At 34.0% G+C, this 13,720-nt stretch overlaps 1 protein-coding gene across 1 annotated transcript; it reads left to right on the top strand.

The window, feature by feature from the left end:
- Positions 1-6,156: 6,156 nt before the first annotated feature.
- On the top strand, positions 6,157-8,385 carry LOC148865518 (cationic amino acid transporter 1-like). The gene is made up of 2 exons (XM_088979919.1): positions 6,157-6,626; positions 6,768-8,385. Exons 1-2 carry the CDS (start codon positions 6,224-6,226, stop codon positions 8,180-8,182), a joined length of 1,818 nt encoding a protein of 605 aa, XP_088836045.1. The 5' UTR covers positions 6,157-6,223; the 3' UTR covers positions 8,183-8,385.
- The last annotated feature ends 5,335 nt before the right edge of the window (positions 8,386-13,720 follow it).

Raw genomic sequence — 13,720 nt, 5'->3', positions numbered from 1 at the left:
CCTGTCATGTTGTCTCAAGTTGGTCCAAATTTGGCCCGATTTATACCTCTACATTGAGGAAGAATGGCAAATTAGAGAATTAAGTCTACGCATAAGAAATATTCTCTAAAATTGCAACATGTAATACTTTATTATATATTAATTCTCTAAAAATAAAAAGCTTTTAAGTAAATTACTAGTTTTTACAAAAATTGTTTATTTTATGATATAATTAGCATAAAAGAATTTTAATGCTTATAGTATATTTGTCTTGTTGTTTTTATTTATTGAGAAAGACAAACTATTATAGTACTCACAAAAAAGAAGATGAATTGAATGAGAGAGAAACCTTGTTTTATTTGCAATTGCAAACCCTTTTATAATTGAAAGTCCGAATTGGAAAGAAAAACGTAAAGATAGAAAGTTAGATAAAGGCGTTGGGACAGGTTTTCCGTTTTTGTTGGAGAGAAAGGCGCTGGGACTAGTTTTCCTCTTTTGTTGTTTTTTTATTTTTAATTATTTTGAAATAAATAATAAAGTAAGTAATTCCTAAACCGTACAAAAACGTTAAGATGAAAGGATCATTAGCTGAAACAGGTGTAACACACTATTAGGAATACTGTTTCATTGAAAATGGGGATTCTGGTTCTGGATGCATTCCCGAAAACGTGGATAAAATAGTAATTTAATCTATTTTGGGAAGATTATAATAAAAAATCAACTTTCTGTTTCTGTCTTATTTACTGTAAAACCAAATATAACATAATTTCTGCTTTTTAGTAGAGAAAAAATTATTCCATATTTAAAAGACAAAGTCATCCTTACCTGAAATGAATGCATTTTTTAACAAAATTAGGGCCTCATATACCCAAAAAATCAATGACCAAGAAAATTTGGAAAAAAAAGTATAACAAAACATGGAGTTCGAGGAATACGGTTTCATTGAAAACAAAACCGTCTTCATTTGGATGCATTTTTCTGCGACGCACGGAAAATTTTGAAAGATATAATTATTTCATTTACTTTTAATTAATATTAAATTAATAATCAAATTAATTAAATAAAAGTATTTAAAGTTATTGTTAATATTTAGAATTTTAATAATTATATTTTTCAATTAATGTTGATTTATAGAAAATAATTATTGTTAATTTAAATGAATAAACATTTTTAATAAATTTAGTTCTATTAATAATTTATAGTAATTTTAGTAATTGTTATTATTTTTATTATTTTCAGATAAGTATGGATAAGCCCACCGCAGAATTCTGATTTCCACTTTAGATCTACAACATTTTAAAATGTCAATTACTCCCTCCCTATGCATCAATGCCCGCTTGTGAATTGGCATCCATTCCGAGCTGGCATCTACCCCAACTATACGTTGGGATGAATCGTCATTCTCCCTATTATTTTTGAATAAAAATTTTGATTAACTTTAAATAAATAAAAATAATTATAAAAACTAATATTTTTATTAATTTTGCTAATATTTAACAATTACATAGGAATGACAACAAGGTGGGTTCAAGGCAGGCCACCCCATCCCTATTCCTGCCCCATAGCACTATATCGCATCCCTGCCCCTATCCCCAATGTCATGCGGGTTTAGGGCAAGGCAACCACTCCTCAATGTCAGGTGAGTTTAGGGGTAAGACACCCCACTCCTCATCAAGGTTGAGGAATCCTCGAACTTCCTTGCCCCATCCCCAGTATTGGGCGATTTCAAGTAGAGGTGTAAATCGAGTCATGTTGGGCCAGCACGACATAACCCATATGCGTCCCACACAAAATGTTGGTCGTGCCTCCCTCCCTTGGATAATTTAGGGGGTTGGTTCAACATGGTCCACAACCTAAGTCGTGCCATGGGCCGAGCCAGGCGCGACCAGGCCAAGCTGTGAGAGGTCCATTTAAAAAAAGAAATTGAAAAAGTTGTTTAAATTTTTATTTCATATGACTTTTGATGGGTCGGGTAGCCCTATGGCCCGACTTGGCCTGACTTGTTATTTTTCAGGCTTGGACAAAATTTTAAGCCCGTGGGCTTGAGCTCGGGCTTTCTCAAATTAGCCCGGCTTGAGCCCCAGCCCAACCAGATACTATTACATATATAAAAAAGTACTTATATATAATAAATAATATATATATATATATATATGCTTCTTAAATTATTAATAAATATCAATTACTATTAGGAAATAAAATTAGTTTATTAATTTATTAAACTATTACTAAATTAATGTAGTATTAGTTTATAAAAGTATACTGAAAATAAGACATTTTGTCTATAGGTCGGGCTTCGAGCTCGTGCTCCAACTTCGAGCTTTATATAAAGGCTAGGCTCAAACTCAAGATCTAGGCCCGTTGGTCAGCCCGGGCTTGGGCTCGGGGTTGCACATTTTCTATTGATAAAGAGGCCCGTGTTAATTATAAAACAATGATTTTTAACAAATTCAATTTTTTATTTAATTCTAGTCTAGTATAAATTAATATATAACATTTTCTATATATATATTAATATAAAATTTGTTATTTAAATATGATATAATAATATTTACCATATATGCATATAACTTCAAAGTTGAGCTTATTAGGGGTTGTTTAGCTTGGGTCCTATCCACTAAAACCATCATTGGACCCCAAAAGTTTAATACCTAATTAGACTTTGAACCTAATTATCCTTGATATGTGTGGGCATGTGGGCATGTGTGGGCATGGTACATATCCTTGATAACGATTTGTTACTTTTTATTAATTATTAAAATATTGTTATCTATTAAAATATTATAATTATTAAATTATTGTATTTATTTAAAATACAGTAACTTCAAGAAATTCTCATATTTTCAAAAATATTTCTAATTTCTTGGCTAAAACTAATTAAATGTAATTTTTTAGTAATTAAATATAACTTTTTGGTAATTAAATGTAATTTTCAACTATTTAAAAATAATTATTGTTAATTATATTACTATTAATAATTAAAATGCATTATTTTTTCATTATTATTTAGTATTTTTTGTAATAAAATACAATTAACTTAATTTTTTAATTCTTTTTAGTATTTTAATTAATCTTTAGGTTTTTCATAATTTTTGAATTTTTAATTAGTCTTTGATGTTTTTTCATTATTATTCAGTAATTTTTGCATATAAGTATTTTTCAATAATTTTCAGTATTTTCATCATTTATTTTTGCGTATTAGTCACTACAAAATTAATTTGCATTTGATTTCAGTAAAAATAAATTAAATAACTAAATAAATACCATAGTTAATAAAAAAATACAACTAATTCTCAATATTTTTCAATAATTTCAGATTTTCAGTAAATGTCCTTATTAATAGAAAATATTATTAATTTTCAATATTTTTTAATTAGTTTTAGTATTTTAATTATGTTTAGATTTTTCAAAATTTTTTGAATATTTAATTAATATTTTTTATTAGCGTTTATTAAGGTCTAAACTCATAAGTTATCTAATAATATTATTAAATCTATTAATTAATATTTTTATAGTTAAATTTCTTATTTTTATTAGTGTTTGTTAAGCTAAATTTTTAAGTGGAATTGAAATACATTTATAATATTTACTAACTTTTGTTAATATTTAATTTTAATGAAAGTTTAGTGGATTTTTAAATTAATAATTTTTTTATTGCTTAACCTTAACCTATTTATATTATTTGATTTATATCATGGCTTTCAAAACCGGACTGGATCGGAAAAACCAAACTTCAACATAATTTCATTATTAATTTTATAAAATATAAAATTATTATAAATTTGAATATTATGTTTTTTATTGCATAATTTCTTTATTTTAACTATTTAAAAATAGTTAGGTTAAATATTTCGTTATTTAAAACACTTACTTGTTTAAATATTTAAATAACATATAAAATATTTAAAAATACATATTATTTGAATTTATGATATTTAGTTATTTTAATATCGAAATAATATTTTATTTTTTTAATGTTAAATTCTACTATTTGAATAACATTTAATTTGAATAATCTAGAAAATCATAATTTATATTGTTAGTACATAATTTCATGATGACTTTTGTAAAAATATAAGATTATTAATAATATGAATATTATTAAATCTATTAGAATTGTTTTTTGTTTTTTTAATAATTATTTTAAAGTTTATCCTATTATTACATAATTTCATTATTAATTTTGTAGAAATATTAAATTATTATTAATTTGAGTATTATGTTATGATTTTATTTATTTTATTTTATAATTTTGTTAGTTTAATTATTTAAAATATAATTATGTTAAATATTTAGTTATTCAATTATTTAAATAATATCTAAAATATTTAAAAAGTACTCATTATTTGAATTTAAGATATTTAGTTATTACAATATTTAAAGAATTAAATATTTTCTATATAACTATTTATCTATTTTTAGTATTTTATTATTTAATATATTTAGTTATTGAAATATTGAAATAATTATTTGAAAGTTATTTGAATAACATTTAATTTGAATAATCTAGAAAATCATAATTTATATTGTTAGTACATAATTTCGTGATGAATTTTGTGGAAATGTAAAACTATTAATAATTATATTGTTAGTACATAACTTCGTGATGAATCTATTATAATTATTTTTGTATTTTTAATAATTATTTTAAAGTTATTGTATAATTTGTTTAAATATTTAAGTAATTTTTGAAATTTTAATTTAAACTTTATTTAGTTAGATATAGATAAAAAGTGTTAAAGAGGATAAGTAGGAATTAGAGATCATTTGGAGAGAAATTCTCTAGTAAATTAGAGATAAGTTAGAAGATAAATAGGAGTTGGAGATGATTTAGGATAAAGTGGGGAAGATAGTTTAGGATAAATTTTAGAAGAGATTGTTGGGAAATGGGAGTATCTCATTGGTTCAATGATTACTGTTTTATATTTTTAAAACAAAAGAAAATAAAAAAAATGCAAAAAATGGAGAAAATAGATAAATAGCTTCTCTAGAAGGAGAGCTATGCTGACATGGCAGAACTAGTTTTAATATATATATATATATATATATATATATATAGATTCAAGGCCTGAAAAAGAGTTTCATGAGAAAAAAAGTTAAATAGACTGCATGACCTTAGAAATCTGAAATTACAGTTCCTTCTAATCTACTAGTAGCCTCTGGATTTGGAATCGATCTACCGTCAGGATTCATCCCACCTATTTCGTTCTGTGGGAGCTTAGATTTCTGAGGTGGATTGAACAATAAAAACCCCAATAAAAAACGGTCCTGATCATCTGGACGCAAATTTGAACAAAATTCAATGACTCATATACCAGAGACTGAAAAAGAAAATCAGAGAAAAGTATAACAGAAAATAATTCAGGAGCAAGCCCATGATACCGGAAACAAATGGTACCGGAGGAGCTCTGACCAATCAAAGCACTTCCTCGAAGGGTTCGACTATGATAAGTCTCCGCTATATACTTGGGAAGTTGGGATTCATGGATTTATACGCAACTCCGCCCAGCCTCTTCCTATATGGTTTTCTACGCTGATGTGCCCTAATTCCTCACATTTGCTCTTCTCTCTTCCTTCATTCCCGTCCGGGCCCAGTGTCCAAGGCAAGTTACTCTACACAACAAAGCTGCTGTATCTTTTTCTTCTTCATTTCTTACTTTTGTTCTGCATAAAATGCTCATCTGATGCACTCCCACCCCACCCACCCCAAATCTCTGAACATTCAAACACCTTTCTCTCACCCCCATCTTCCCCAATGTATGTGAATATGCATTTTAGGATTCAGTTTCTTTGTATTTGCTTGTCTGTTGATCTTCATGGGTCATCACTACTGTTAAGTAGATCATCCCTTTCTCTGTAAAATAGTAGCACTTAAATCGATCATCGATCCTATATTTTTGTTGCATTCCACTATTCCAGCCCCTTAAACCAAAACAGTCATTTTTTTTTTGCTATTTTAATGGGATAGATTGTACTGTAACATCCTAATAATTATTTTATTTGTTTCATTGCTATTAAGCCTAAATATGTTCTGTAAAATAATAAGGAAAAGAAAGAATCATCAAAACATTAGGTTGTTCAATGCGGCCCTTCGATGGTGGTCTAGAAGATCCCATATGAATGACCAAATGGATTAATTTCTTTAGTTTCTCATTCACAGTGATAGATATTTATAGAAACAAGAGTTTTGGATTTCCTAGCACAGATTAGAAGATAGCAAAAGGAAAAGAAGTTGCTAAAAATAATGGAAGGTGAGAGGAAAGGGGTGAGAAGAAGAGGATGCGTTTGCAGTAAAGGAGATTTTCTACCAGAGGAATCGTTCAAGAGTTGGGGGAACTATGTCAAGGCATGGAGCGAAACCGGAATGCGGTTAAAGGATCGCATTCTGACTCGGTCCCTGGACGAAACCGAGCTGAACGAGATGAAGGCTCGAAGCCAGAATGACATGAAGAAGAACCTCTCATGGTGGGACCTCATATGGCTGGGCATTGGCGCTGTTATTGGTACTGGTATCTTTGTCCTCACCGGCCAAGAGGTCAGGTACGATGCCGGCCCTGCTGTTGTCTTCTCTTATGTCGTCTCCGGCATCTCAGCCATGCTCTCCGTCTTCTGTTACACCGAGTTCGCCGTCGAAATCCCCGCCGCCGGTACATTCAATAAACACAAACACACCGATTGAACTAAATATATATGATTTGTTTTTTTTTTTTCTTTTTGTTTTGAAAAGAAACTAAATATGAAATTGATTGATTTCGCTCTTGAATACATGTTTGGCATTGATTTTTCAGGTGGGTCTTTTGCTTACTTGAGGGTAGAGCTAGGAGACTTCATGGCCTTCATTGCAGCCGGAAACATCCTCTTCGAGTATGTGATCAGTGGAGCTGCCGTGTCCCGCTCCTGGACCTCTTACTTCGCAACTCTCTGCAATCACAAGCCCGATGAATTCCGTATCATTGCCAACGGCCTCGCCAAAGACTACAGCCGCCTCGATCCGATTGCGGTTGTTATCATCGCCATTGTAGCCGTATTTGCAAGCAGAAGCACAAAAGCCTCGTCCCGCGTCAACTACGTCGCTTCCATCATCCACGTCTGCATCATCCTCTTCGTCATTATCGCAGGAATGGCCCATGCCGATACCAAGAACTATGCTGTGTTTGCTCCGTTTGGAGCTCGTGGCATCTTCAAGGGCTCAGCCGTTCTCTTCTTCGCCTATGTGGGGTTCGACGCTGTGTCGACCATGGCGGAGGAGACAAAGAACCCAGGTCGGGACATTCCAATTGGGCTCCTGGGGTCCATGTCGATCATCACAGTAGCTTACTGCCTGCTTGCTGCCACGCTGTGCCTCATGCAGCCTTACGACCAGGTCGACCCAGACGCACCATTTTCAATGGCCTTCAAGGCTGTGGGAATGAACTGGGCCAAGTACATTGTTGCTCTTGGGGCGTTGAAGGGTATGAGCTCGGTATTGCTCGTCAGCGCCATAGGCCAGGCCAGGTACCTGACCCACATCGGCCGCACCCACATGATGCCGCCATGGCTGGCTCATGTGAACGAAAAGACTGGAACACCGATCAACGCCACAATCACTATGCTCATAGCAACAGCCATTATTGCATTCTTTACAGATCTGGACATCCTCTCCAACCTCCTATCCATCTCAACCCTCTTCATCTTCATGCTTGTTGCCGTCGCCCTGCTTGTCCGCCGATACTATGTGAGCGGTGTAACCACGCCGCGAGACCGTAACTTGCTCGTAACCTTCCTGTTGACCATATTGGGATCATCATGCGCCATGGCTGCCTTATGGGCATTGGGTGAGTCGCGGTGGGTAGCGTATTTGGTCGTGGGGATTCTGTGGCTTCTCTCGACTCTGGGGCTCAGGCTGTTTGTGCCACACGCTCGGGACCCCAAGCTTTGGGGAGTCCCACTTGTGCCATGGTTGCCCTCGGCCTCCATCGCCATCAATATCTTCCTGCTGGGATCAATTGACGGGAAGTCTTACATGAGATTTGCAATGTGGACAGGGTTGCTTCTGCTCTACTACTTCTTCTTTGGGCTGCATGCTTCATACGATACTGCCAAGGAGTTGAGCGAGAGCAGATTAAAAGATACAAAACAGTTGCAGAAGATTGAAGAAGGAACTATGACTTCAAGAGAGGGGGATGCCAGTGGTGGCATAGCTTCTATAACTCCCAGCAGTTAACTAGCTTTGGATGGAGTTGCAAGTAATTCTTTGCTACTTTATTTCGGGACAACATTCATTATGCTTAGGCTTCATATAGAATTAGCATTTCTTATCAGTTGTTGTAGTCTGGGGATTTTAGATTTAGGATTTTTTTTAAGCTTGTTCGTTCCTAATGTGTATATGAATAAATGATCATTTCAAACATTTTGTTCATTGAACAGTGAAGTAGTTGCAACTTTTTTTTTCTTGACACGTTAAAGGAAATTCTATTCAACCAGGAAGGAATTGCTTCTCTTCTAGGATTCATGTTATGTGTTGGCTGTAGTTTCAGCTAACCATGGATGCATGCAAAGTGGAAAAAAATGTTCTAGAATAGAGGACTTACATACAATAAATTGAAGTAGAGACTAGAAAACAGAGTTGAAGGGAAGAGAGATCCATCATATGGATGGTCGAACCCTGCAAGAAGTTAGGGCGAAATTTCAAAAATTTTCTCTCTCCCATCTGGGAATCACATTCCCTGTTTTAGAAAACTGATTTTCAATGATCAATCTTGAACCAAGAACCAAACCGGATCTGAACAAAATCAGTATGAGAGGGATATACCTGATACGAAGATGCAGTATCTCCCAACGAAGGTGTTTACACACAAAGAAAAAACACCAAAAACTGCTCCTGTTGAAAATGACGCAGCTTATGGTGGAGCAGAATCAACAGGGTCCGTCCAACGAACCGAATTCTTCAACAAGAATCCAATGACGGCAGTGAGCACGACTTCTGATTAGCCTTTCTCTAAAGACTGATATTAAGACTCTTCTTGATCGCTCCTACAATGGAGATCAAATTGGCAGTATGGCGGCAACTGGAGGAGAATGAAGAGAGAAGATGGTGCAGTCACACTGGTGTTGTCTTCTTTCTGTGTAAACTCTGATCTCTGGATGTTGGGATGGGCTGAATGGTTCACCCCCTCCTCCTTTTATAGCCTTAAAGAGAGCTCATAATCTCATTAGGAGTTTCGTAATCCAAATCTGTATTTGGATAAGGAGTTCTCTTTAAGAGATAATGATAAGAATTTATCTTATCTACAGATTAGATCAACCCTTTCCTAATGTCATTAGGAGGTTTCTATATTCAAATTTGTATTCAGATCTAGACTCTCTGAGTGGATGGGGATAAGACCCTATCCTATCTGTTGATTTAATCCCAGATATGCCCCATTTATTTAACTAATCAAATTAAGCCAGTTTGAAATGGGCTTTAAGCCTAATAAGTCTAAGCGCTTTATTTAACTAATCAAATTAGGCCAATTCGAAATGGGCTTTAAGCCCAATAAGTCTAATTGCTAATAATGCTTCCAAACTGCTGCCCAGTTGGGCTTCTTTGTATGGTGTGGAACCCAAACATTGATCTACACATCAGCCACATGGGTTCAGGCCAACCTTTGTTACTAGGCCTGGCCGAATTCACTGAAAAGATAGTAAACCCCCTGAAGCCCATCACAAGGACTTTTAATGAGCCCAACATTTACACTAAGTGGTCCTTGGGCCAAGCCACCTTATAAAAACCCAGGGACTATGGGCAGATGCAAGATTAGCCCATCAAGTATAACCCTCAATAGTCTTACACTTAACCTCTCAGCCCATAATGATCAAACACTGCCCGACAAGAGAGGACCTCTCCCTCGGCTGCAAGGAACAGTGTTGCACTCTCTATTCACATGGATCCCGAGAATTAAAACATTTTGCAAATAATTTGAAACCATAATATATGTATTTATATCTGTATATAAAATATATTTTGCAAAACAAATTTCAACAATTGAAATCAACTGTCGGTAGTTTTGGTTTCCATCAGATAGAGTGCATCCTCGATCATTACCTTTGTTTGACAATGGCTGATCCTATCACTATGATCACTCACTCAGATGAATTCTCAGACTGTCTCAGCATACCCGGGTTTTGACCCCCTCTAAGGATCTCACTAATTGGCACATCAAAGACAGCCCAATCCGGCACCTAGTGTAGTATCACAATCGAGTCTAGGGGTCAAGTGTAACATTCCAATTTTGCCCACTTATCACCAAGGTCCAGGGCAACACTAGAATTTTGGTCCAGTTCAAGGTTTCAAGTTAAACCTACACTGCATATACCTCGAGTCTCACCCTGGCGACTAAGACAGGCTACTCCAACCAACTTGGCGTTACATCAGTGTTAGTCTTATTAGGATAGATCTCTCTAAATTGACCCATTGGCTGTGAATATTCTAAACTAACACGAGTCTCATTATATATCCAGTTTAAGGGTATTATACAGAAACACACCACTATAACATGAATCAAATATGTACTTTATTCATTTACAATAAATGTCATAATGTACATCATTCTGATTGGAGCTAAGGGCATACACTGTCTAACAAGAGCTTCATAGGTATTCTAATTTCTTACAAAGAGTAATACAAGAAGATAACTTTCTGAGCAAGCCAAATAGAAGTTTCTTATGTATACTTTTACACTACACCACTGCTTCTCCTTTAACAAAGAACTTGTTTTGTTGCTTTAAAATCAATCTTCTTCAACATCATAGGAAATTAATTTGGGTTGCATTCATTTGACCCAGATGACATACAAATTTCAAATTACTGTGACTGAGAGGAACATTCATAGTTTAAAATTATAACAATTAAAATAAAATCTAATATATGATCCTAAATACCAAAATTCTAAAACTAATATATAAGATTTTTTTTCTTGTGCTTTCAAGATCTCCTTAGCTCCTAATTTAAAATTTTGTGGTTTTGTTGCTTATTAGATTAGTTCAATAGTTCTAATTTGAAACTTGTAAGTAAATTCTAATTTTTTATTCTGCTTATTAATTTAGTTTCTTTAGATATTTTCTGTTTTGTGGATTTCAATATAATCTATTGAGAATAATAAAATAATTTCATTCACCAAAATTTTAAGTGGTTTTACAGTTTTGATTGAGTGTTATTCTATTGTTTATTGAGTATTATTTTTTTGTATTTCAATTGTTGTTTAAGGTTTTATATAATTTTTATTTTCTTAAATTGGATTTCCTTGTTTTCTGTACAGGGGTTGGCTAGGCCAAGGCGGGTGTGCTGGGCAAGGGGCTGGCCAGGTGGGTGGGTTGGGTAGGGGCACAGGGTAGGTGACCAAGTGCAGGTGGGTGGGCTGGGCACTGGGCAAGCCCAGGTAGGTGGGCTAGGCAGTGGGCAGGGGGTGCAAGCATAGTCGTGCGAGACTCGCACTGCGAGTGCTTGTCTAATTCAAAGTTGGTCATTCGTTCTTATCCATTAATCTTTAGGATCTTTATAGAGGAAAAATAATAACAAATACATCAATAAATAAAATAAAAAGAAAAAACATAAAAAATCCAAATAATTTATAAGTTGTATCTCAAATCTATAATGTAAAATCTTTTTCTTTTGGTATTCCAACTTCCAACGTATTGAATGAAGGAATTGCAGCACACAATGACAAACTAATAATAAAAAATTAGGATCATATATTAGTTGTAAAATTTTGGTATTTAGAATCGTATATTAGATTTTATTTTGATTGTTAGCATTTTTAATATAAAAATTAGGATCTGTGTTTAAGTAGTAATCATATTAGCTTTTGGCCCCCTAAGAAAAAAGCCCTGGCTCCGCCCTTGACTAACAAGAAATTTACTCAAAAAGAAAAGAAAGAAACTTGTTCATTCTTCTCAAAACCAGTTTAATTGAGCAAATCCTAAGCATAGTGGCCTTGCTGCCACGATCCATTGACACAACACACTCTTCTATTTCTCGGAGAGAGTTTTGAGCAAGAAAACATTACTTACTAATAAGAAGCTTCCATATAAGGAGTTTGGCTTCGATCAAGGCAAAGCCTGTTCGAGCAGCCTTTACAACCTTGTATTGAGAATACCTCTATACTTATTTGCTTTATTTCATGGAGAGATATTCCCAATGCAAAGTTGAAAAAGGTGGTTAGAATGGTATAGGCACGGGCTTGCCCTGATGGAAGCCGAAAGTAGACGTACAAATTGTGAGGGTGAATGTTGACACAACAGCAACCTTTTCCCCTGAGTTTGTAGTTTGTCGTTGGGTCTTTACGTTTCCTTTATATCTATTCTATCCTTTACTTAAATGGGTGTGGTTTCTATATATAGTAAATGATGAACTTACAGCACCTACAATCAACTCTTGTACATCAGAGGAGCCAAGGTAAAGATTTCGAAGGGTTTGTACAGTCAAGCTTTCTAGTTCCCATCCATGATTATCTCTCCCTCCAAGGTTCAAGGTCTATTGATAGGGAATAAGAAGACTAAATTGATTTTTCTGCTTTTTACTAAAGCGCTTTCAGCCTTTGGAGACTAAGACTCAGTTTGGAAGGAGTACAAATATAAATATGTAGAATGCAAAACCTTGTATTTTGTATTATTTTTATCTATTTGTACCGTACATATTTGTATTTGTACTCCTCACAAACTGAGCCTAACTAACAATGTCAAGCTGAAAGAGCTAGCCACTCAATATGGCCAATCGAATTCGAACTTGATTGCTAAAAGATTGAAGAAAGACCAGCCAATCTAAGAATCCACCCAGAAATAAAACTAGAGAGAAGGATTTAAGGATATGTTTGGTTTGAAGGGAAAAATAAGGAAAGGAAGGGAAAGGTAAGGAAACCTTTAGAAATCTTGTATAGGTTTCTTTACATTTTCCTTCCTTTCCTTACCTCTTCCTTCAAACCAAACATAGCCTAAAGGTTCTAGGAATCAAAAGTTTAGAAGGAGGCTGGATGATAGGGGAAGTAGGAAGAAATGGTTTAGGCGTTCATGGCACTAAACAAAATGTTATAGTTAATTAGACAAGATTCATGCAACCCCCTTACAGCTGTGCACTGAAAATATCTCCCTGAATAAAAACATACGGTAGAGGTTACTCCCAATGCATGGCTGCAAAGGCCGTGAGGACGGTCTTGTGAGAACCAAATATGAGTTTTAATAATCTTTTACCAAAAATAAAAAAAGACCAATGTGTAATCTGATTAGTAATGATAAAAAAGGCCCCATTCGCTTTTTGATAAGTTATTTATCCGGATAAATACAGTTGTCTAGGTAAGTGTTTCTTAGGAAATACTTATTCGAATAAGTGCATTTACCCATGTTCTTTTATTGCCCAGGTATAAATAAAACAATGACCGTTTTAGCCATAAAAATTCATTATTAAAAGGGACATTTCTGTCCCATTCAAGTATTGGCAGTTTGCTTCTAGGTGGAAAAGTTATTTATCCACCTAGGAGATGGATAATGATACTAAAAAAAAATAAACTTTCCTTGATCCCCATCTGAAAAAAAAAAAAAATATGCTCAACCAAAACCAAAATCTCATTGACCAACTTTCCCCTTCTCAAAATCCAAAAATAAAACCCCTAAAAAGTAAAGCGAAATAGAATGTAGCATCCAAAAAATTCCTGTTGAAATAGTAATATAATTAATAAATTCCTGCAAGTAGAATAAGAGAAAATGGTTGTATCCAAGCTGAGACAGGGGC

This window comes from Nelumbo lutea, chromosome 3, assembly GCF_056320005.1.
Source record: "Nelumbo lutea isolate HS-2025 chromosome 3, American lotus-T2T, whole genome shotgun sequence".
NCBI classification, from domain to species: Eukaryota; Viridiplantae; Streptophyta; class Magnoliopsida; order Proteales; family Nelumbonaceae; genus Nelumbo; species Nelumbo lutea.
The sequence above is the reverse complement of the archived record's forward strand: the minus strand, read 5'-3'. Positions and strand labels throughout refer to the sequence as shown.